At 56.2% G+C, this 22824-nt stretch overlaps 6 protein-coding genes across 6 annotated transcripts; 4 read left to right on the top strand and 2 right to left on the bottom strand.

Moving 5' to 3' along the window:
* Positions 1-91: 91 nt before the first annotated feature.
* IE81DRAFT_305258 (putative ARL1-ADP-ribosylation factor) lies at positions 92-1984 on the top strand. The gene is made up of 4 exons (XM_025512323.1): positions 92-677; positions 794-967; positions 1063-1214; positions 1528-1984. Exons 1-4 carry the CDS (start codon positions 495-497, stop codon positions 1571-1573), a joined length of 555 nt encoding a protein of 184 aa, XP_025367508.1. The 5' UTR covers positions 92-494; the 3' UTR covers positions 1574-1984.
* On the bottom strand, positions 1819-9331 carry IE81DRAFT_231583 (hypothetical protein). The gene is made up of 3 exons (XM_025511123.1): positions 2585-9331; positions 2311-2484; positions 1819-2196 (listed from the first exon to the last, which is right to left on the bottom strand). Exons 1-3 carry the CDS (start codon positions 9030-9032, stop codon positions 2078-2080), a joined length of 6741 nt encoding a protein of 2246 aa, XP_025367507.1. The 5' UTR covers positions 9033-9331; the 3' UTR covers positions 1819-2077.
* Positions 9332-9543: 212 nt separating this feature from the next.
* On the top strand, positions 9544-12218 carry IE81DRAFT_325640 (DOT1-domain-containing protein). The gene is made up of 5 exons (XM_025514586.1): positions 9544-10438; positions 10541-11285; positions 11362-11682; positions 11758-11977; positions 12071-12218. Exons 1-5 carry the CDS (start codon positions 9760-9762, stop codon positions 12194-12196), a joined length of 2091 nt encoding a protein of 696 aa, XP_025367506.1. The 5' UTR covers positions 9544-9759; the 3' UTR covers positions 12197-12218.
* Positions 12219-12533: 315 nt separating this feature from the next.
* On the bottom strand, positions 12534-17569 carry IE81DRAFT_325639 (hypothetical protein). The gene is made up of 2 exons (XM_025514585.1): positions 17440-17569; positions 12534-17344 (listed from the first exon to the last, which is right to left on the bottom strand). Exon 2 carries the CDS (start codon positions 17249-17251, stop codon positions 12827-12829), a length of 4425 nt encoding a protein of 1474 aa, XP_025367505.1. The 5' UTR covers positions 17252-17344; positions 17440-17569; the 3' UTR covers positions 12534-12826.
* A 455-nt stretch (positions 17570-18024) lies between these two features.
* Positions 18025-20373, top strand: IE81DRAFT_325638 (hypothetical protein). The gene has a single exon (XM_025514584.1). It carries the CDS (start codon positions 18243-18245, stop codon positions 19956-19958), a length of 1716 nt encoding a protein of 571 aa, XP_025367504.1. The 5' UTR covers positions 18025-18242; the 3' UTR covers positions 19959-20373.
* A 671-nt stretch (positions 20374-21044) lies between these two features.
* On the top strand, positions 21045-22285 carry IE81DRAFT_349317 (hypothetical protein; the record flags this gene model as incomplete). Its single annotated transcript, XM_025516376.1, has 4 exons — positions 21045-21166; positions 21301-21683; positions 21747-21805; positions 21869-22285. 4 exons carry the CDS (start codon positions 21045-21047, stop codon positions 22283-22285), a joined length of 981 nt encoding a protein of 326 aa, XP_025367503.1.
* Positions 22286-22824: the final 539 nt, after the last annotated feature.

Below are 22824 nucleotides of genomic sequence, written 5' to 3'. Positions count from 1 at the left end.
CATTCATGATTCAGATTCGTGATTAGTCGTGATTCATCAACTGTTACTCACAATTTCAAGTACCTACACGCGCGCGCACTCCGCACGCACGCAACAGCTCGCCCGCCGCGCCCGCCGCGCCCGCCGCGCCCATCACTCGTACCTTTGAACACTTAATTGTGACTCCACCCACCACACTCCACACAGCGGGCTCACACCTCCAAGAGTCACGAGTCAAGAGTTGAGCTCAGACTCCATTCCGCGAGCATCTTTGCGCTCTGCAGCTGATATGGAGCAACGCCTGCGCATCTATCACTCTTGACTGTCATCAGGCAGCATCGCACCTCCGCTCCACTCCCCCCCACACCCGCACCTTTTGACCTTCGATCGGCAGAAAGAAGGGTGCTGATTCGGCGTGACAGACCGACACGAGCTTCCTCGGACGCGGGGGTGGGCAGACGCAGACGCTGGAGGGCATCGCATCTCATCGCATCGCATCGCATCAGCCAGCAGCGATGGGACTGGCCATCTCCACACTGTGGAGCTCCTTGTTGGGTCGATCCAAAGAGTTGAAAATTTGTATATTGGGATTGGATAATGCGGGAAAGACTACATTGTGTTATCAGATGAGCATGGGTCAAGCTGTCGCTACTGCCCCTACAGTAGGCAGCAACACGGAACAATTCACTTTCAAAAATGTGAGTCTAACATGAGGCGCGCGCGCGCACACACACAACGGTGATGTTGACGATGACGACGAGGATGATGGTGACGATTGCTGCTGCCTTTTTGTCCCTGCAACGCGATTACTCAGTTGTCATTCATATTGTGGGATGTGGGAGGACAGGCTTCTTTGAGAGCCAGTTGGACTTCCTACCTTGCAGGTCTGGGCGAAGGCAAAGGCGGCGTAGTCTTCGTCTTTGATTCGACAGATCGGGAGAGGATATCCGTCGCACTGCAAGAATTGCACAGGGTAGCAGGCGATGAAGTGAGTCTTTTGCATCTGATCTCCTCTCCCCCTCTGTGCCTACACCGCTCGCAACTGACACCGGCATCATCCCTACGCCACCCTCAACCTCGCAGCAAGTTCAAACTGCCCCGCTGCTCATCTTTGCGAACAAACAAGATGTTCAAGGTTGCCTCAATCCCGCCGAAATCTCAGACGCGCTAAACTTGACAGCGCTCAGATTGAGGGATTGGCACATTCAAGGCTGCTCAGCCTTGACTGGCAAAGGGTGAGTTTGCAGCCAAGAATCGCTCCTCGGTCTTTTCTGCGTGGCCCAGTAGAGGCGGGCAGATTCGAGATGAGATGAGATGAGATGAGAGGACATGCAAAGCTTGAGGTCACTTACGCTCCCTACGTATCCCCACTTCCGGCTCTCTTTCTCTCTCTCTCTCTCTCTCTCTCTCTCTCTCTCTCTCTCTCTCTCTCTCTCTCTCTCTCTCTTTCTCTCTCTCTCTCTCTCTCTCTCTCTCTCTCTCTTTCTCTCTCTTCTCGCTCTCTCACTTCGCCCGACTGCGCATCCTTGCTCTACGCATATGGCACAGCGTGACGGAAGGACTGGATTGGCTCGCTGCTAGATTAGCAGGTTGATTGCCACACTTTACAACTCTCAAGCAACGCAATATTAGCATCTCTTTCACCATCCTGTCCATACCCTCATCCTCCGTCATCCCGCGTGCACATCTAACCATCGACTTCTGCCCCACGCACATACCTTCTCTCGCAGCTGCGATGGGTCCTGTTCAAGCGTCTGAAGCATTATCGCCTCACAGTCCCTTGCTCCTCACAATTCTGCCGCAGAAAGCGGACCGATCGGACTCGGAAATGTGGTTCTGATCTGATCGCACTGCGTGATTTTTTCATTCACTACTCTGAGAGGCCTTCAAGGACATACGTGACTGCAAGTCCAGATGACGAGGGGCAATAACGCTCCACCGGGCAGCAGCGCAAGCAATTGCGCTTTGTAAGAATGACATTGCCGTAATGTGAACGTGAACGCCGCGCGAATCATGAATGCTAAAAAGTGAATGAGTGAGTGGGCTTGAGGGAACGAAGACCAAGGTTGAATGGTGAATGGGTCCGATTAGATCAGGATCATATCCAGCGTAATTCTTCGACGATGGATTCTGTGCCTTGTTGAGCTTCCACGGCGCGTCTTTGCGCCAATGCTTTCTCTCTCGCACGTCCAAGATGCTGCAGCCGGGAGACCCAATCTGCGGGATGGAATCAAGGCAGGGCCAGTCTCAGTTTTCCGATTCTCAATACAAGCACAAATGTCTTATGATGGGCGAAAAGCTCGTTGATCGGGCAGTCCCTGTAAGACTCACTGCTCGTATAAGGTCTCAAAGTCGCTCCCGTCGCGTCAAAGATTTGGCTCACAACGTTGCCATTGAGCGCCAAGATGCGCACAAAGGCAGGTAATGCCGATGCAGAGACCAATTGACCGTCACTGACTGGCGAAAAATTGGGCAAGCCGGGCTTGCATTGCAACGAGACTCGATCTGCAGGGAGGGTGGCGGAGAAGCAAAAATGGGATGCCACCAGGTAAGCTTGCAGTCGAGCTCCGACCGAGCGAGCAGGATCGTGACATTGCAGACTCACAAAATGTGCTATCGTCTGGAGCCACTGCTCCCAGGTTCGTACCACCGCGCGAATTTGGCGAGATGACGATGTTGACAAAGTTGAATTGACTAGGGATCGTATCGAAGCCGTACTCTTCACCGCCCTCGTTCCACACGATGTGTACCCAATCATTGCCTATGAGAGCTTTCTTGTGTCCGTGATTGGGATCGTGCGCGCTTGTGGGCATCAGAGTAGCGGTGTGGTAGACGATCTGAGAGATATCGTCGCCCCAAACATAGGCGTACTTGCCGTGCTCGTCTGCTTGTCGATCGAGCCCGCCAGTGTACACGTCCTCTTGACCTTTCAGCGTGATCAATTTTCCCAATCCCGACAAGAACCTCGCATACGCTGCTGATCCCGTCGCGTTGGCCAAAATGTCTTGCTCCTGCGTCTGACCTGGCGCAACGTACAGCACACCAATCTTGTGGAAATCCACGACTGGCGTAAAGTCCATGTGTCGAATAAGACGGTCGGTGGCCGGCTCATTGGGCAACAATAGCGGCGTCTCATCTAGCTTCATATCTGGGAACGCCGTGAGCTGCAAGGCTACAAAGCCAGGATCGATGGCCGCGTCTCGAGTCGACCGATTAGCCGATGGCTTGCTGCTGCTCGCATTGTATCGCTCACTTGAAGGAGCCGAATCCGCAGCAGCTCCTACAGAAGCCTCCTGACTGGACTGTTTCGAGTGGGCCAATTGGTCCTCTTTCGACGGGGTAGTTGGAGAAAGTACATCGTCGATGACTTCCATGACCGCGGATGAGGGTGTAGCCGACATTTGCGGACCTCCAGTGCGCGGCAAATTGGTGCTGTGCGGCTCGTCGATCGACACGTCCGCATTAGCAGCTTCGATGCGGTAGGGATCAACAGGAGCTGTCCTGATCAGCATGTCGCCAGAAGTGCCGCCCGAGTAGGAAGCCGAGCGACCAATGCGCGGTCTGAGCGATGCGGGCGGTCCGACGGGCTGCCTAGATCGCAGCTCGTCGCCAAATCTGAGCCGTTGTTCGGCTCTTTGACGAAGCGAGAGCCGATCTGCGCGCTCGGCAGGCTGAAGTGTGGGCGCTTTAAGGATCGGACGAGACAAGGCGTCGGGATCTCGCTGCATCATCAGCATAGCAGGCAGATCCATCCTTTCATCATCTTCATCCGGCAGAGTGCTTGTGGGCACGTTTTCGAGTTTGCAAAGCAGAGCAGCGGTACCCGAAGGTCGACGCACGACGATCTCGACCCAGCCAGTCTTTTTGAGCGTGGAGACCGTCACGAGCGCCTTGCCAAACAGCCAGCTCTTGACGACTGCGTTCGGATCCTTTGTAGCAAGTCCCCCTCCCGCCTTGAGAGCTGCGGGCGTGCCGCCCATGACGATGGAATTCAAGAACGATCTGGTCGGTTTGGGCTCGGCATTGGAATGAGTGAATCGCGCAAGAAAGTCGAAGCAGACCTCTGTCTGATCAGCCAGCTTTTCGCGACCTTCGTTGGCAGTTCGAAGACCTCGGGAGATGTAGGCCACATGTTTGGACCGATCGGGGATGCGAAGAGAGATGAACCACAGACTGATATTGTAGTAGGCGAGCATCATGACGTACTGAGAGAGGGTGAATTGAGCAGGGCTAGAGCGTGGATCTTCCGCACTGCTGGTGGTCGAGTTGGCTTGCCGGTCCGTGGAGTCCATGCTGCGTTGCCATTGGCTATGGTACTGAAGGTACTGCAGAGATATGCCAAAGATACGTCGATAGTCTGCTTCCGTAAAGTTGGCGAAGCAAGCAGGTATGTGGCCTATAGCGGCGATGAGCTCGAGAATGTGCACGCTCATGACTGTGGAAGACATGACGGTGGACAGCTTGACCAGCATGGCAGGCAAGAGTCGTGTGACGGATTTTTGCAGCTCGTAGCAAGCGACAGAAAGCGCTCTGACGCAAGGCTGGGCGGTATTTTGAGATTTGTTGAGACCAGCGATGAAAGCCTCGACCATTTCGTCTTGCTGCGAGCGGCTGAACAGAGTCCTGTAGCTGATCAGAATCGTCAGCGTGGCATACACGACCGCATAGACGTCCGTCCGCTTGACCTCCTCTGGCAGATGCAGCTCGGGCATCAATGCGTGCTCCAGGATGCTAGAGCAGAGCAGCTTTCGTAAAGCCACGATCTGGTCTCTAGCTTTAGGTCCGCAGAAAAGATGCTTGTTGGCGAGTTGATGCGGTAGATGGCATATCAGGTAAGATCCAATTTCCCAGTCCTTATCAGTGGCAAGAATGCGCACCATCAGAGCGAGATACTCCGACACGGGTAGCGGTATTGGAGCCTCGTCCTCGTCATCGAACGTGTGACCGTGTGCATGGCCGTGCGCACAATGCGGATCAGCAGTAGGATGTATGTACGTATACACCACGTCGCTTCGCAAGTGCGAGTCTGGCGCTTCGAAGTGCAGACGCTGTGGAAGTTGCCAGAGCGGTTCCTGAGCTTCGACAGCAGGGTGTGGTGGGCCGGCAGGAATCTTTGGGAGGTTACGAGTTCTGCTGGTACTTCGTTCTCTTCTACCTTCTTGACGTGACGACTCGACGTTCGCTCTACCTCTGTCCCTCGAGGGCTCTCTGATTCGAGATTTGGAGCGTTCCGACGTTTGTACAGAATTGTTCACGCCTCTCGGCTCTCGCTGCTCTTGACGAGCAGAAGTGCTCGCCCTACCAGGCCTGGTCGAGGAGCTTGTGGAGATCTGCTTCTCCATGCTGGCAGAAGATGGTCCAACGCCAGTGGCTGTGGAGTCTGGACCGCGCTGCAAGGCTGTGGCAGCAGCTTCCACTAGTTCGTCTACGTCAGTGACGAGGTATATGCGATGCTGACGGTCAGTCCTGAGTCGCAGAAGCCACTGTAAGATAGCGAGTCTAGCCGCAGAAGATGGTGATCCTTGCATTGAATCTGTCCCGCTCTCCTTCTCCGTGGTGCGTCCGCGCAACGAAGCGGGGGGTTGCAAGAGCCTGAGTAGGTCGCGGAAGATGGTTAAACAGCTCGCACGCGTCTGTTTGAGACCTGAAGCATGCCTGCGAGACTGACTCGGCTCTGCAGAGCTCGCAAAAGAGGTCCACGACGATGCGAAAGCCATCCTGTTAAAGACGGCAATGAGGGCCAGAACAGAATTCACTGCCTTGTCGGATGCTAGCGCGCGCTTAGGTACGGTGGTCGGTGCCACTCCAACAGAAATGTTGCCCACGCTGCTATGGCGTGAATGCGTTTGCGTCTGTGCGTCCCTTCCAGAGCGTCGATCGTGCGATCCAGGCGGATCTGCGAACGAGACATGGCCTGTCAAAACGTTTGCGGGGTCTGCTCGATTTGTAGCGGTGGCAGCTGTGGAAGTCAAGTCCTTGACCCGGGCCAGCTGTCCAAATAGCTGTCGAATCTCGACGAAGACTTGCTCCGACTTGCTCGTCTCCACAGCGGCCAGGCGTTCATTGACGTGCTGTCCGAGCTCGCGAGGCGACGGTGGACCCGAATCCTGCTCGTCTTTCTCCTGTCTTGATGCAGACTCTTCGTCAGAGTGCTCAGGCGCCGGCAAATCGGGTGGCAGCGAGCCCGCTTGAACGGCAGCATCTACAAGCACTGCGGTGATCGCGCTTGCGACCTCAGGATCCGTTTCGTAGGCAAGCGACGTCTTTGCCAGAGGGATAGCGATTTCAAGCACAAATTCCGACCTCTGAGCCGGCAAATCCTTGAGGATATCGTACACATGCTTGAATATGAGATCGATCAGCTCTACTCTGGCTTTGGGAGCGGGCATGGTGCCAAAATCGCGCGCCGTTTGCTCGTACCTATGAAAGAAAGCTTGCAGCAGATCGCGAATGTTTTGTATCCAGCGCGGATCGCAAGGGAGGCACGAGTGCTGGGCCTTGAAGTGCTTTATGAGGTCCACAACGGTCGCATCCGGCAACAATGGAGCGAGGGCAAGCAGCAACTTGACGAGCTTGGGCGTCCATGGAACAGAGTCTTGCTCGCGGGTATTTGCTCCCTCGGCCGTTAAACTAGCCTCAGCCCGTAAGACCGTCGCAGCCGGTGCGAGGTTGACGCGCGAGATGGTCTTCAAAAGCGCTGCAACGGGCGATGGCATGCTAGCAGCAGGGGCAGAAGCTGCGCTACTACTGCTGTACGCGGTACTTTCGAAGATGCTCGTTGCGTGGCCTTGCAGCTTTCCGCCTTCAGTATGTCGGCGAGCGATCGACGTCAAATCCAGTAGAGCATCCCAATCGCTGCGGGACAAAGGCTCCACCAACGTCAGCCCCGCCGACATCGACTCCTCCACAGACTCCTGGCGATGGGAAGGCGGCTTCTGCCGTTGTGGAAGAAGATCTGCTACGAGATTCAATACAGCCACGTCGAGCGCATCAATTTGACGCGCGAGTGCGCCGCGGAGAGCCGGCAAGATGAGGGCTATGGACACGGATGGCGCAAGCGCGTCCTCATTCTGTCTGGTTGACGTAGCCTCGCGATGCGCTGCGCTTGGAGCTACAGACTCGCCAACGACGAACAAGGCGTGGCGTAAGAAGCTAACGGCTCCAAGTAGAACGCTCAGCTGCTCGCGATAGAGACCGAGCGCGGTGTGAGCATGCTGATCCGCGGCTGCTCCAGAGGCTTCGTAGCTATCTGCTTGGAACGGTATTGTTGCCAACATGCCTCGGACATGTCGAAGCGCGGCATTGGCACCGTGACTGCGGAGCAAATTCGTAATAACCGGTAGAAGTTGTGGCCGCCAATCGAGCTCCTCTTCGACTTCCCTGCCATCCTTCACTCGCTCGGCCGCTTGGTGGCCTAGGAAGCAGCAAAGGACGTCGGCTACAGCTTCAACACAGGCAGGAGGTACAGACCCGTACCGGAGGGCTGCATCGAACAATGCGATCATGGCTCTAACATCGCTGGCGTGAAGCTCCGAGCTCGGCTTCGAGCTAATTGGTGCTGGCGCGTTGCTTTGGGATGCCGGCGGTATCGTAGCTAGCGCTATCGGCGCAACCTTAGGTGTCGAGGATGGCGAGATCGAAGCTTCGGTGGATGTTGGAGGACCCGCAATGTTAGCGGAAGCGGAAATCAGGCTTGTTAAAAGTGGGGATCTGGAAGCATTCTGCGTTGCTGGCGAAATAACAGGCGTGAGACTGCCGGATGACGGGGTCAGCTGCTCAAGTCCATAGTAATCATAGCCTTCCGTCAATGGTCGAGCATCTTTGGATCTGTTGCGTCTGCTGCTTCCAGTTGCTGCAGGGACACCTGTGGACTGCTGCACTCCGCTAGGGTCAGCTTGCACATTCTGGCCGAGGACGAGGTCGGCAATCTCAAAGAAAAGATCTTCGACATGATCTAGATCCAATTTGGTGAATGAGAACTTGAAAGTCGAAGTGGCCAATTGCAACAGGGCCTGCAGATTCCACTCCCTCAAAGAAAGCTGCACGGAAAGGAGGTCCCCGGCCTCGCGCAATTGACGAAGTCTTGTCGCTGGAGAGCTGGGTGGGACCTGCTGTGACTCTTGGAGCTCTGCATGTGCAAGTCGACGCAGAATTTGAATCTCACTCCACATCGTGTGCAGCCAAGTGCCGATCAAGGCGATGATGCTCTTGAACGCCACGACGTCCCTCCCGTCCATTGATAGCGCATCCAATGCTCTAATCTGAGCCGGTAGGGCGGGCAGTGCGGTAGCAGCGATGTCTTTCTTGCAAGGAAGGCAATGCTCGAAGCCGGCGGAGAGGTCAGTGATCAGGTGACTGAGCAGAGCTCGATCGATGTTGGCCAGCGCTTGAGCTCCATCGTTCGTTTTGGAAGATTGGGAACCGGGCGCTCCGCTTCTCGTCTCTGCCAAAGCCTTCGGTCCAGCGGAAGCCCTCTTGTCGGAAAGTCGCACTGCTTCCGTAACCACATCGCATACAGCTACTCTCAGTACGATTGGAAGCTCCCTCGCCTCTCCGAGCAGTTGGATGCACAGTCTGACAACATCCGTTTGTCGTAAGCTGGGCTGCTGTTTGACAGCAGCAGCTGGGCTGGCCCTCGAGACAGCAGTCGCAGGAGACAGGGGCACAGAGGTGTGGTGCTCCTCCAGAAGCGCATCTTGCTCCGAAGCGTACCTTACTGCAGCCAAGATGCCTCTCAACCGTCTTTCTCTGTCCGCGACCACCTCATCGCGCTTGGGCTGCGACAGCGGGAGAGGAGACCTCAGCTCTGCGGCATCCTTCTCAAAGTCGGACCTGGACAAAGGAGCAGAGGCGGGGAGAGCATCCGTGGGTAGCAGAGGTGCAGAGGTGGTCAACGCATCGCCAAAGGTGTGGTCCACTGCTCCAGGTAGCGGCGAAGCGGTCGCTGAAGAAGCCGCGAGAGAGGGTGGGGCGGCAGAAGAGCGAGAGGACCTGAAAGGTCTGAGGAGCTGCTGGCTCAAGCTCGTCTTGGACATCGAAGGCCTTCCTGACATGTCGATACCGATCCAAGGCTACCTGCCAGTACGCTCATCCATAGCGCCGCACACAGCCGGCCATTGCTCGCAGTATGTTGGAGAAGCGGACCTCAGCCTGTTCCCGCTGGCAGACGAGAGCAGTGGAGGTCTTGAAAGGTGTTGGCAACGTGTCAGCCGCGCCTCGCACCTGCGGCGATGGAACGACGTGGTGCGCAGCGAGTAGTCGGAACACTCTGAGTCTGAGTGCGAAACCAAGGCTTATAATTGCACTCTTGACTGATGACTCCTGGTCAGATGATGAGAATCAGGAATCGACAAACGGATTCATGATTGATCCTTGCTGCGTGAGAGGCGCGTTGTGAGGTCAAAGATTCATAGATTTGGGGGACGTCGGTGAGGGAAGTTCGGTGGCACGTGATACTCGTGGCTCTCTCTCTGCTCTGGTCACATGCTGCATGCATGCATGCCCAGCCTTCATTCCGCGGGGCTAGGCACGCGCCGCATCAGATTCATCTCCCATGCATCGAACATCGAAGCGATCACCCATCACTCGACTCCTTCTCTCCGCCTCCCATTCTTGACTGAAACATTGCTCTCCCTCAAATTCAGATCTCCTCCTAGCAGCGCACCCATTCGAGTCTCTTCTCTGCTGGGCCTGCGGGACCACGGCGCGCGCCCACAGAAGCGGGAATTTAGGCAGTGCGTCTAGGTGTGACCTCCTGGCCTACGCGCGCCGTCCTCGGTCATGGCAGCCGAGACAACACGAGTCATGAACGGTCGAAGCAGTTCGGCGTCGTCACCGCCTTCCATGCACGGCGGTGCGCCTTCTCGCCAGGCCCACCTGAAGCCACGCTCATCCGGAGGGATTCGCATCACCACCGTCAAACGCAAGGCTCCTCCACCGGGTGGCGTTGGGCCAGGTGCGGCGGCAGGACCTTCTCGCCTTTCCTCTTCCCAGCCGGCTAAGCAGACATCGATGGGTAGCATCGCGCCCAGAAACGCACTTCCTGCAGAAAGACTCAGAAGGATAGAGGAAGAGGCAGCGGAGCGAGCTCGAGAGAAAGAGCGCAAGGATAGGGCAGAGTATGAGTCGAGGGTCAGACAGGCCAAATCATCAGCCCCTCCGCGCTCCAAAGAAGCTCACAAGGGACCCATACGCAAAGGTACCAAGCGTCCCAAGGTCGACGACAGGAGATCAAGCCTTACAGCATCGCCAGCGCCCAGCTCCGGAAGTAGAAGGGCATCAGCTGCTCCGGTGGTCTCTACGGCGTACGCCAAACTGGGCAGACAAGGCGTAGAGGCGGATTATCGAGTTCCGCGCCAAGCTGCATTCATCGAGGATCGTGGAGAAGCTTGGAACGGAGCCATAAGCAGCGCTGCTCTGGTACAGATTGCGGTCGCTAATGGCAGGCGATACGGGTCGTGTGAGTGTGGACGGCCATGTGCCTCCGAGTCTTTCAGGGCTTCTGTGTACGTTGAAAGCCGGCGGGGCTGATGTACCGCCAACAACACCCTCTGCCCTCTAGACTTCCGCGATCTTGTTCCTGAGACGAAGCACGTGACCTTGCAGTACCCTAGTGGAGACACAGAGGCTTTCCCACTCGAGGTGCCCGCAGTGGTGGACGAGTACGATCCTCTCTCCGACCTCCTCCGATCGATCAGATGCATAGTGGCACACTATCTGCCCAAGGAATGGGCAGCTGAACATGTTGGAAAGCTGGACAGTCTCAATTTCAGCTCTGCTGCTGGGGCAATCTTGCAGCCTCAGCATGTCTCGCCGCTGAAAGGTGGGGCAGGAGCATTGGGTGACTCTACCCCTTTGCTTGGCACGTCTAGCCCTGCGCACTCCACAAGTGCTACCAATAGTCCTGGAACGAAGTCGAGCGCACCGGCTCCCATTCCTTCAGACAATGGCTCAACAACACCCCTTACGACAGACGGTTACGCGACACCAAAAGCGCCGGGAACTCCAAGCACTTCCGCTCAAATTGGATCCAGTTCTCACGCGTCAGGAGATTCCATCTTGCGCAGCCTTACAAAAGCTCGCAATCGAAGAGACGGTCCATTGTTCGTCTCGACGCTAGCTAAATTCAACGAAGCTGTGTCTAAAGCTCGCCAAGAGGGCCTAATCGCAGAGAGGATCGAGAAGGAGTGGAGCGAAGAGGGGCTGCCAACTCCAGTTTGGGAGACTATCAGCGAGCAGTCGTATGCGCGGACGGTCGGTCCAAAGGTAGAACAGCTTGCCAAGTATGAGGCATTCAGCGATAATGTGTAAGTGGCAGATGTTGACTGCAAAATCTCTAGTCTCCTTTGCGTGTGATCTAAATAGCCTTTCATTCGTGTACAGCTACGGCGAGCTGCTCCCACGTTTCATGTCTGAAGTCGCACAACTCACAAGACTAGGATCCAGCTCGGTGTTTGTGGATCTCGGATCTGGTGTTTCCAATCTGGTCCTCCAAGTGTCTCTTCAGACAGGGGCATCCTCTTATGGTGTGGAGATGATGAGCAACGCTTGCGAGTTGGGGTCTGAACAGGTCAAAGAGGCCAAGAAAAGGTGCAAGATGTGGGCTGTAAGCATGGGAGATGTGCAAAGCTGGAAGGGCGACTTTACCTCGGATGATACGACGAGACAGTGGCTCACCAAAGCTGACGTCGTGCTAGTCAACAAGTAAGGATCTGCTTTCGATTACGTATCACCTGCATGCAATGCTGACTTGCGCTCGACTTTTTTCACAATTTCCAGCTACGCTTTCACAGCCCGAACTAATGACTCGTTGTCTCTACTATTTCTGGACCTCAAAGACGGCGCCAAGGTCGTCTCCCTCAAACCTTTTGTGCCTCCCGATTTCAGATTGACAGAGAGGACGCTGGACAGTCCTTTAGCCATTCTGAGCGTGGAGCAAAGAAGTTATGGCAGCGGCTATGTCAGCTGGGCAGATGGAGGTGGCAATTACTACATCCACGTGAGTCGTACCTTTGTTAACACTCGTCAGAGCGCGAATTGTAGACTGATCCGCATGGTTCGCCTCTTGACCTCGGCTCCCGGTCCTTCGCAGACTGTGGATCGATCCATGGTCAAAGGATTCTTGGACAAGACTTCGACTAGTACTCGTGCGGCACCATCCAACCCGAGGAGATGGAAGCGAGCCAAAATGGAAGACTCGGAGGAGTCTGACGAATGAGCGTGGATTGAGAAACCCCCCCCCCCCCCCCCCCCCTCCCTCTCCGGGCTTTGGTCTCCGCCCTGACCTTTCATGCGCAAGTCTCTCGTTTAAAGAGACGCAAATACATCTATCATATATGCGTTTCTCCGTGCTGCCTACCTACCTGCACGAGTCAGTCGAGGATGAGTTGTGAAAAGGACGTCGCTTAGCAACGCAGCCTGACCCTTAATTGCCAGCTTCTTCAAACGTGCGCGCTGATCCTTGCCGCGCAGCCTGCCCCCCCCCCCCCCCCCCCCCCCCCCCCCCCCCCCTGCTCACTCCATCATTGGAACAGGAGCCGCGCGAGGCGGCAAGGGTGAGGGAACAGATTCATTGCTCGAGAAGCTAGAGCTAAAGGTGAGGTGATATTGTCATGGAAGAGATGGGGGATGGTGGATGTCGTACAAGGATCGAGGAGGTCTGACAAACAAGCGAGGCACCGACGTTTCAAGGCTGAGAGGGCGAACGAATGCAAAGCCCTCGTCCTGTTGGTTGACGGACGAAGGATCAACCTATCTCTTCTCTCCTCTCCTCTCCCCACGTGCGGACATTCCAATGAGCATTTCGCTGCGCTGCCCATGCGCGCCTCCGTCGGCCTTTTGCCTCGCCTCAGATCAGACCAATGGTGCAGACGCATCTGAACCTCTTTGCGCTCTCCGTCTTTGCGCTTCCCAATTCCCCATCCATCAAAAACGTAGCGCCCAACAACGACGAGCTCTTCCAGCCCCAGCTCTGGCTGACGGTGAATTGGTCCGGACCGGAGGAGAAGCGGGTCAATGCGGAGCCTAGGGGGCTTGGACAATGTATGGCGAAAAAGGCGCGCAAAAGTCTTCGGTCGTCCCGGTACGGCATGCTCACCGCGCTGCTCGCTGCTTGAGATTGAGCTTGCGCCTGCGATTGAGATGGCGATTGGGACACATGTTGCCCACCCATCGCGCCGGACGAGCGGGAAAGGGCTGGTAAAGCAGCCCCCGTCGGTGCAGAGGGCGTGGTGGGGCTCGAGGGTGCAGGTAAAAAGGAGGCAGGATTTTGCGATTGCGATGCGCTAGCAACGTCCTTCGAGGTGCTGCCGCCCGTAGGCAAAGATACCTTTTGCGCTGTGCCGGCGTGCAGCCCTTTGGACGCGTTCGAGGGGAAGAGAGACCCGCTGCCTGTACTGGAAGGATACGCGTTGCTTCCAAGCCCTCCATTCACGAGCGAATGAAGCGGGGCCGAAGTGTTGGAGCGAGGAAAGAGGGGAATAGGTGGCAAATCGACGTGGTCCTGTGCGACCGACGACGCGTCCATCGCCGGCTCCAGGAAAGACTTGGCATTCGACGACGTGGAGTTGGTGCTCGCACGTCTAGACGTTGGAGGCTGAGGGGATAGTGATCCACCAGACGCGCTCGGAGGACCCGCAACGCCCCCAGCTTGCAAGGTATGAGCACCGCTCGGCAAACCGATTCGAATGCTCGGCGTCTCATCCACCTCTCCGCCACCCATCGAGTGTCCTTCAGTCTGCCAAAGAGCTTCGTGCGCATTCGCAAACTTGTCCATCACATTTTTCGCGCCGCTGTTGATGAGCGAAAGAGCCTGGGGGGTGAGATGAGCACTAGCGCACCCCTCGTTTGTGCCGTACTCGTACGAATTGTAGGAGATTGGGGGTTGACTGGCCGGGGGCAGAGGTTCGCTGGGGCTCTGACGATGCAAGTAGACGCCCAATTGTAGACCCTTTGGCTTCCGAAGCGTCTGGCAATACAGGTTCCAGATGCTACCAGCATAGAAGAAGGTGGGCGAGTAAAGCCTCTGCTTCTCTGCCAGTTTGTCCACGCCGTAGAATTCTACTCCTAGTCGCATAGGCTCGTAGCCGGTCCAGCGGGACTTGAGCGCAGCATCGGCTCGCGGCGAAGCGGCGAATGGAGGCGACATCGAACCCTCGCCAAGGGAGGTGGCGTGCCCCATGGGATAGTCTTCTTCAGTCGTGCTCGAACGCAGCCCACTGGAGGCCCCGGCGGAGAGCGATCTGGCAGCATTGCGAATGCGCGTCGAGTGCCATGCCAGATCGCTACCGGTCTGCACGATGTTGGCCGTTCCAAAGAAACCGGCAGCGTCTCTAGTAGCAGTCATGTTGCCATTGGTCGACATCATCAATCCTCCTCCCTGACCAGGCGAGCCATGCCCATCAGAGCTGGCTCCTTGACCGTACGGATTCGGTCCGCCGACGTTGGTACTCTTGCAAGTATGGGCAGACGGCATGGTTAGTGTGCTCGGTTCCCTCGCTGCTGCAAGACCCAGCGGACCGTCCCACGATTCAGCGTTGAAGCTCGTCGAGATCCCGATAGCGTCGCTGTCCAGGCCGAGTCCAGATGCCGGCACCGCGCCTACAGCAGCCTGATGCGTGCCAGCGGAAGCAGCAGCAGCCGCTGCAGCCGCGTTGGGGGCGCTGGTTAGAGCGCCGAGTCCGTCGCCTAGCCTGACCGTGTCATCTGCAGGTACGGGAAAGAAAGATCGTCGAAGAAGAGCAGCACTGGCCCCTCCTGAACCACCAGACGGAGCAAGGAACGATGGTCCTCCCGGCGATGCCGAACTGCCCAGACCTCCCAAATGAAGATGCTGATCAGGCGAGGAGGGCAAAGAGACAGTGGAGCTCCTCACAGGCGTCCCAAATCTGGATCTAGAGGGCGTGCCCAATTTGTTCTTCGACGCTCGAGAGGCGCTTTCCACCTTGGCTGCCGCCCTTTCAAAGTCTGCCAACTGCGACGAGACGCCCAGACTGGATGTGGCAGGTTCCTTCTTTGCAGCATTTCCCGAACTCGCAGAAGCTGCAGCAGCGGCGTTGGGAGTGACATCGCCGGCTCCAGCTTGACGCTGCGCCGTATTCCCTTCCCCCTCGGCTCCTAGGACATCCCGATCCTCGTCGTCTGGTGAAGACGCACCAGCGTGCGGATCATCAGCTGGCGGCGCAGCTGCCAGAATTCGATTCTGCAGCTCGTGTCCAGCCCAATGCGCAGCTTGCAGCACCATTTGCGGCGTGTAGGATTTGCCAGTGTGGGGCGAGATGCACTGATGGATCTTGCTGAGCTCGGCAAAGGCCATGTGGGTGTAGTAGATGCCTTCGCAGAAGAGCTTCACATACTCTGCTTCTTCCGCTTCCAGATCAGGTGTATCGCACCAAGCCGACAGATCCTGGCCTCCTTCCGCATCGTTTTCTATCGCGTGTCTCCGGGTCGGATTCCATTGCGCAGCTCTGCGTCTTGGAGGTTCATGGGCATCTCGCGCCAAGTACTGATCGCTCTCTGGTACGGCGCTGGAGCCGTCCGACTCGTAAGCGTCCTCTTCTGGGGAAGCGTCATCCCCTTCGCGCGTGTTCAGACTCTCCCCAAAAACGTCGAGCTCGCTGCCATCGCGTTGTGCGCTTGCAATGAGCGCACCACGTCTGAGGTCCACGACCCGCCTCGCAAGGTCCCATCTCTCCGCTTCCCCTCTGACACATAGCGTGTCCGCGCTGATAGTTCCCCGCACCCACGAAGCAGGCACACCGCCGTGACTAGATGGGCCCCAAAAGACGAGCTTTGGAGGAGGAGGAAAGGCATGCGCGCGACCATCGCCCAGCTCGTCGGGATTGCCCGCTGCTGTAGCGTTGTACTGGACCCCTTCCGTTGATCCAGCGGACGAAGAGCTCGCTGTGTCATCCATCAAAGCGCTCCTGTGATCTTCGTCGCGGAAATGTTCAGCTTTGCTGCTATGTGCGTGCCAGTCCAGCTGTTCTTCGAGCATAACCAGAGCCTCTTCAACCTGGATCACGTCAGCGCCCCATCGAGAGATCCAACAAGCGCACGCTTCACCAATCCTAGCTGCCGCAGGTCCGTAGTCGTACTTGCGTCTCAGAGGTGCACTGCGGCTCGCTCGAAGGGCCGATTCGCTGAGGGCGCGCGACTGGCGCGGCGTGGCAGGCGCAGAGGCTTGGGCGCCGCCGCGAAAAGTGGTAGGTGATGGGTGCTTGGAGTGCATCACAGGCGACGCTTCATGGCTATGCTTCTTGATGGCTTGCAAGGGGCTGTCAGACCGAGCATCCAGGGGTTGCGCAGTCGGCATCTCGGCTTCTTTCTGGGCTGCAGCACTTTCCAAATGCGAAGCGTTTCGGCTTCCACGTGCAGAGAGGCTTGTGGAAGCTACCTTATCGGTCAGATCCTTCAATTCCGTTTGGGCGCTATCGTCCAGCGCTTCGTGTTCGTGAAAGGAATCTGACTCGGTCCCCTCGACGGCAGTGCCGAGCACCTCCGCACCCGCAAGAGGTCCGTCAATCTCTTGATCCAAATCACCCTCTGCAATGTTCGGATCCGAATCGACTCCTTCTCCAATGGCGTATCTGAGGTAAGTGGGGAGTGTCCAAGGCGTGATGCTGGCGAGGATGAGGGTGAGGGCTCTCGAGCTGATGGATGGGATGCCGAGGTACAAGCTAGTGCTCAGTAGACTGAGCAAGAATCTGGGGGTAGCAGGATGAGCGCCATCGGGAAGCGATGCTGCTTCCTGAACATCGCACTGAGCAATGCCGTCCGCTTCCAATTCGGCTTCGGAGGGTGGCATGCGAACAGCTCGCGGTGGCCAAGCCAGACCGAGTGGGTGCGTTGGGGTTGGTCTGGCCCAGCTAGGCAAGACCAGTCTGGGCTCAGCTCCGTAGAGCGATGTGAGACAGTACTCGAACGCTGCTCGACCAATGTGGGGATCGTCGAAGGAGAGACGCAGCTGAGCGCCTGGCTGAGAGGAAGAAGTGTGCAGGGTAGGTCTGAGCTGAGAATGTTCCGCCCATCCTCCAGTCAACATAGCTCTGAAGAAGGGAGATTGAGCCAGCAGGATTCGGTGGGCTGGATATGCTCTGCCAAAAGCGTGCAGCTCGAGATCGGGACAGAGGGTGGACTTGAGGGCGAATGCCAAATAGGCAGGCAAGACGTTGGCTGGTGCGCCCCTCTGAACATGGCTGGGGTTCTGATGTGCGGCTCCGGGTGCAGACGTTGCAGCACCCGCTCCGACCTTGGCCTCTGCTCCGCTTTGCATCGTGTGTGAGGGATGGGCGTTGGTTCGCTTTGGGAGGAAGAGCGTCGCTGCTAGGCCGCGTCTAGCACTACGGTCATGCTATGCGCAGACGATCTGGGGGAGGCCAGAGGCGTGAGGAAGCAACGCGATGGGGGGCGGCGGCTGGGATGAAAGGTTGAGGGGCATCATGCCATGGCTCATTCACTCACCCAGCAACGGCGCTATGCACCCCAGATCGGTATGCTGGGAGACTTGCGCTAGCCAATCCGGCAGACTGGCTGACTGACTGACTGACTGACTGACTGACTTGACTGACTGACTGATGGGGGTTGGGATCACAGCTCCTATGAGCAGCTGGTGTCTCTCACGAGCATGCACGTCGAGCGGAACGTCGATTGGGAGTCAAGAGTCGCAAGTCAGGAGTCGCAAGTCAAGAGTCGCGAGTCGCGAGTGTTGTGCATGTGTCTGCGCGCCGTGCATGGCGGTCGTGCAGCTCGCGCCTCTTGATTCACGATTGTCCTGCTGCTGCTGCTGCTGCTGCTGCTATTCAATCGTGAATATATGCCCTCGACTCGACTCACGAAAGACGTACGCGGCGCTTCACCCCCTCGTCGTATAATAAATAAGCTTCGCGCGTTGGGGCCGCTCAACGGTCACGTGGTCACGAAGAGCAGCAGGAGGTGAGGGTGGAGCTTAAACTCGTTCGTGACTTTGACCTGTTTGCATGCCATGCCTGCCTTTTGTGGAGCGATTCGCGATGCCATGCGATTCACATTCACATTCACATTGTGATTCGTGATTCGTGATTCGTGATTCTTCTGCTTCACATTCAAATTCACATTCGCAATTCGTGATTCGCTGATGGCAAACGCGGGGGGATTCTATTCAAATTGTACGACGCACCATCACACCAAACGTCCGACGCTTTCGACTCGTGACTCACTCACACTCACGACTGCTGCTTTCGAGCAAACCATCGTAGGGACCAAGTCACAAGTCTCCCTGCTTCGATATGAGTTCGGCAGGCGGGAAACGGGCGATGCCGAACAGCGGTCCATCGAGCTATCCCGCCTCCTCCTCCTCCTCCTCCTCGTCCAAACGAGTGCGCATAACCTCTCCCTCTTTGCAGGTGACCGCTTCATCGTCCAACGAAGCCGGCTTCGAAGATCAGGGATTGGGTGTGGACGTAGAGCTGGAAGAGCAGGATTCGAAGCGCAATGCTCAAGGAAGAAAGGGAAGGTTGATCACCGATGGCTATGGAAGCGAAGAGGATGTGGATTCGGACTTGGAAGAGGGAGAGGGTGTGGATGACGAGGATGAGGATGAGGATGATGGCAAGGCTGGCGAGAGCGAGGGATTAGGCGCGAGAAAGAGCGCTCTCAAGAGGCAGGGAAAGGAGAAGGGCAGCGATGAGGATGAGGACGAGAATGACGATGATGATGATGATATGTTCGACATCGGTAGCGAAGATGATGGCAAGAAGAAGGGCAAAGGCAAGGCAAAGGGACAGGGGCAGGGACAGGGCAAGGGCAAGAGCAAGGGCAAGCAGAACCTGTCGATGGGGGATATAGAGGGACAAGAATTCGGAACGGGCGATGCAGCGCTGTACGACGATGATTCAGACATGGATCCCGATCTGGAGCTAGAAGAGTCTGAGTCCGAGTCCGAGTCCGGGTCCGAGGATGTGGACGGTCCGTCAGCAAGCGCATCCGAGCGTACACCTCCAACAAGTCCCCGCGGCACTCCTCTCTCCACCTCTCGCTCTCGTTCCAAAAAAATCGAAAAGAAAAAGAAAGGCATGGGCTTCAAATTGGATGCTTTCAATATGAAGAACGAAATGTCTCGAGGAAAGTTTGACGAGGAGGGAAATTATATCGCGAAAGCTACGGATCCGCATGCTGAGCACGACGAGTGGCTCAAGGGCAACTACAGCAGGGGCGCTATAGCCAGAGCCAAAGAAGCTCAGGCGAAGCGAATGAAGGAGCAAGAGGCGTCCGTCGGACTGGGGGATGGGGAGGAGCAGATTGGCAAAGACTTGGTGGATTGTAGGATGAAGCTGGCGGCATTTCTGCAAAAGGGCGAGTCGGTGCTCGAAGCGCTGGGCAGATTGGGCAAGCTAGCCAAATCAGCCAAAAGGTCCAACACAAATACCAGAAGAGCAAGCAAAGCCTTCGACTCCACCCCCTCCAACTCCGCCACGCACAACGGCAACGCCTCAGACTCGATCAGCAGCACAGCGCAGGATAATGCTCGCAAAGAAGTAGAGATGATCTCTTCGCTCTCCAATGCGCTCATGGCGCGCTACGGCGTGATCAACATCTACGAAGAGACGTACGAAGAGATGCTGCGGCATGTCAAAAGGTCGCAAAGGGTCTCGCAAGATTGGGATCCCGCGCGCGATCGAGCTCGAGAAGCACAAGTCTCGAGTATGGACGTCGCAGACGCTTTCGACAGCTCTCGATCGGATTCAGATAAATTCATCTACAAATGGAGCGCCTCGTATCTATCCGAGGTCGAAGGATCGCACTCGCAATCCGACATCGACTCGCACGTCTCCTCGAAAGAGCAAGAGACGTTCGGCCCTTTTGCGCTCAAAGAATTGCGCTCGTGGGAACAAGGCGGATATTTCGGTGCAGGTGGAGAACGAATCGTCTTGCGTCGTGCCGGAAGCGATACCGCAACGAATGAGGAGCAAGCATGGAAAAGCTGGTCAGAGGTTGTGGGATAGATGAACTTTATAGTGGTTGTACCACGTTCCGTCTCGGCTGCCTTGGCTACGTCCAACGAGAAGTGCCTACTGGCCACACGCGGAAAAGAACACGAATCGCAATCGAAGAGGGCAAAATCAACTCTGTTCAGTCGCCGTCCTGAGCTGTTTCTCGACCAGGTCTCCCAATGACGCTTAGTCGCTGTCGCCATGAATCGAGGACCTCACCGAGTTTCTGATTCTCAGCGTCAATGCACGTCTGGCTTATTTCCCCGCAAGAGAGCCGGACTGCACCACGTACCCACACCATTCGACAACGAAGGGTCGGCAAGCGGAAATCGTGCGCAAGGGGTTTGCGTTCCCTTGCTGAAATGGCGAAGCAATGGTCCGACGATGGCGAAAGGAGAGAAGAGAAGTTGTTTGACATTTTGAGGTGTTTTTTTTTTTTTTTTTTTTTTTTTTTTTGGTCGAGCTAGGCGCGATTTGCAAATGGAATGAACGTTCCATTTGGCAGGATCAATGCTACTCGCGCTGTTGAGTTAGGAAGGATTCGTAAATGGAATGACGAAACATTTTCGCAGGGTACCGCTACTCGCGCACTGTACTGTGAGAAGTATTGCGATCCCGGTGAATTTGTTACAAAGGGGTCGCTTACAAGCACCATGCAAACGCGGAGAGGGAAGGGAAGGGGGGAGCAGGGGGGATGTTCTGTCACACGTCCTCCAAAAGGCTGCCGAGATCCAGCGCTGGAAAGGAGATCAACGCTGACCATCTGCTCTTGCAGCCGCGCCATCACCACCAGCCGCTGAAACATCATCGCCGCAAGCAGGGCTTCGCACGCTTCTGCTCAAAATCACGCTTCTATCTATAGACTGTTTGTCCTTTAGGGACAGTCTTGTCGTGCTTGACGCTGGCACCCGCGGTCTCCCCGCGGTCACGTCATGACACGCAAGAAACTCCTTGTTGCTGTTCAAGGGGGGACCGCGACTCGCCATGACCTTGTACCTGTGTACTGTTCTCACAGTGGCCCAAGGCCACATCGATCAATGACAGGCCAAAAGCTTACGCAATCAGGACAACATCCTCAACAATGCTAGTCAGAGCTTCATGATCCCTCTTGGGAGCCAAATTCTGCCCCCAGCACAGCAGATACCAATTCTCAACGCTGTTGCAGGAACAACAGAGGCCGTGGTTGTGGAGGTGCGAGTTGCGGAGGCGCGCGCAGAGGTGTAAGTTGCGGAGGTGCGGGTTGCGGTGGTGCGGGTCGCGGAGGTGCGAGTTGCGGAGGCGGCAACCCCACGAGAGGCATTTCAGCAAATCGTGGTGGCAGTCTAGGCCCTCCTTCAACCGTGCCGCGTCGCAGCAGCAGGCTTCACCTAGTAGTGAGCTTGAACGAAGACAATGAGGAAGAGGAGGAAGACGATGACGAGGAGGAAGAAGAAGAAGATCAGCTTGAGGATCAGATTCAAGCAGAGGGCTCAGAGGACCGCACAGGCAACCAACAGTCGGACGATGAAGAGCTGTACAACTATGGGCCCGTTGCAAAAGTTGACGGCTTTAGTCACAACAATGAGCAGCAGGACTTCATCCAACAGTCTGACTGGGTCAACGACGGGCATGCTACAGCAGCTTTGGGGGACTACTCAGATTGTCTTTGTCTGCTAACACAGTCAGCGCCTGATGATGAGCGCGCTAACAGCCGCCCCAGGGCTTATGTCTCCTCCTCTCAGATGCAATGCTCCCAAGGTAAGTCAAGACAGCCCGTCTTGTGTTGGCACATGCTCATGGTCTGCCTTCATCCCGCGTCAGCATCTGCCTTTCCCGACCGTCTGCATTCATCCCAGCAATTGCACGTGTCTGTAGTCACGGTAAGTTGCATTGGCTCGTCTTGTGTCAGCACAGCACATGCTCATGGTCTGCCTCCATCACAGCATCAGCATCTGCCTTTCAACGGCAAGATTCAACCATGCGTCTCTCCCACAACCATCACGCATGTGCCTTTGCTCGAGGACTGGCTTTGGCTTGCAATGAGCGCACAGCAGGCTTGCATTGAAGCCCAGGAGACTGCTTGTGCTGCAGCAGAGATTGAGCATCTCATCTCTCAACTTGAAAGCAGCTCAAGTCAAGCGGTGCTGCCGCTGGTCAAGCAAGTTCAAACAAGCCCCATCTCTGCAGCATACAAAGTGACTCTGCAGAAAGGTGTGCGCTTGTCCATGAGTCTGTTGCTGGAGGCAAAGGAAGAGCAGCTGGTCATGTGGCTTTTCCAGCCAAAGACCGCTCTGGACTATGCAACAATGTCCAGTGATGTCAAGTCACTTCCTTGTTTGTCCACCTTGACGAGGTCATAGGAGGACGCTTTGCCAATGGCCTTCTTAGACGGCTTCCCAACGAGATTATTGACTGCTACGACACCTGTGAGGCAATTGCCAATCTCACCCCTAAATGTACTTCTCAAGAGACTCAAGATGCAAGGTGGCTACAGGAGCTGGGAGAAGATGTAATGTTGCACTGCTCAGACTTTTAGAATAATGCCAGGATGGCTAGATTTATGTAACGATGCGGCTCAGCGGCGATAGCCGGAGTTGTCACCGGCGCAAGTAAGGTTCTGTGCTCGTCGAACTAAGAGCAGGGAACAAGCGGTGAGTGGACGGAACGTTACGACTGGCGAGGACTTAGCTGATGCTAGAGCTAAGAAGAGAGAGAGAGAGGGAGACAGCTGGGTGATCAGTCCAGGCGTCGAGCAAGCGTTGAAGGTGGTTGGTCGGAGTAGTGATTCAGTCAAAGTTGTCGTACGAGAAGGTTGTGGTAGGAAGCATGCATTTCTGAGAAGAGGAGGCCGGAAGAAGGCCTCCTTATATACCTTTTGTCGACGCTTGTCTGTGTATGG

The sequence above is a fragment of the Ceraceosorus guamensis genome (assembly GCF_003144195.1).
Source record: "Ceraceosorus guamensis strain MCA 4658 unplaced genomic scaffold IE81scaffold_70, whole genome shotgun sequence".
NCBI lineage: Eukaryota > Fungi > Basidiomycota > Exobasidiomycetes > Ceraceosorales > Ceraceosoraceae > Ceraceosorus > Ceraceosorus guamensis.
Note: the sequence above shows the minus strand (reverse complement) of the source record. Positions and strands in the feature narration are given on the sequence as shown.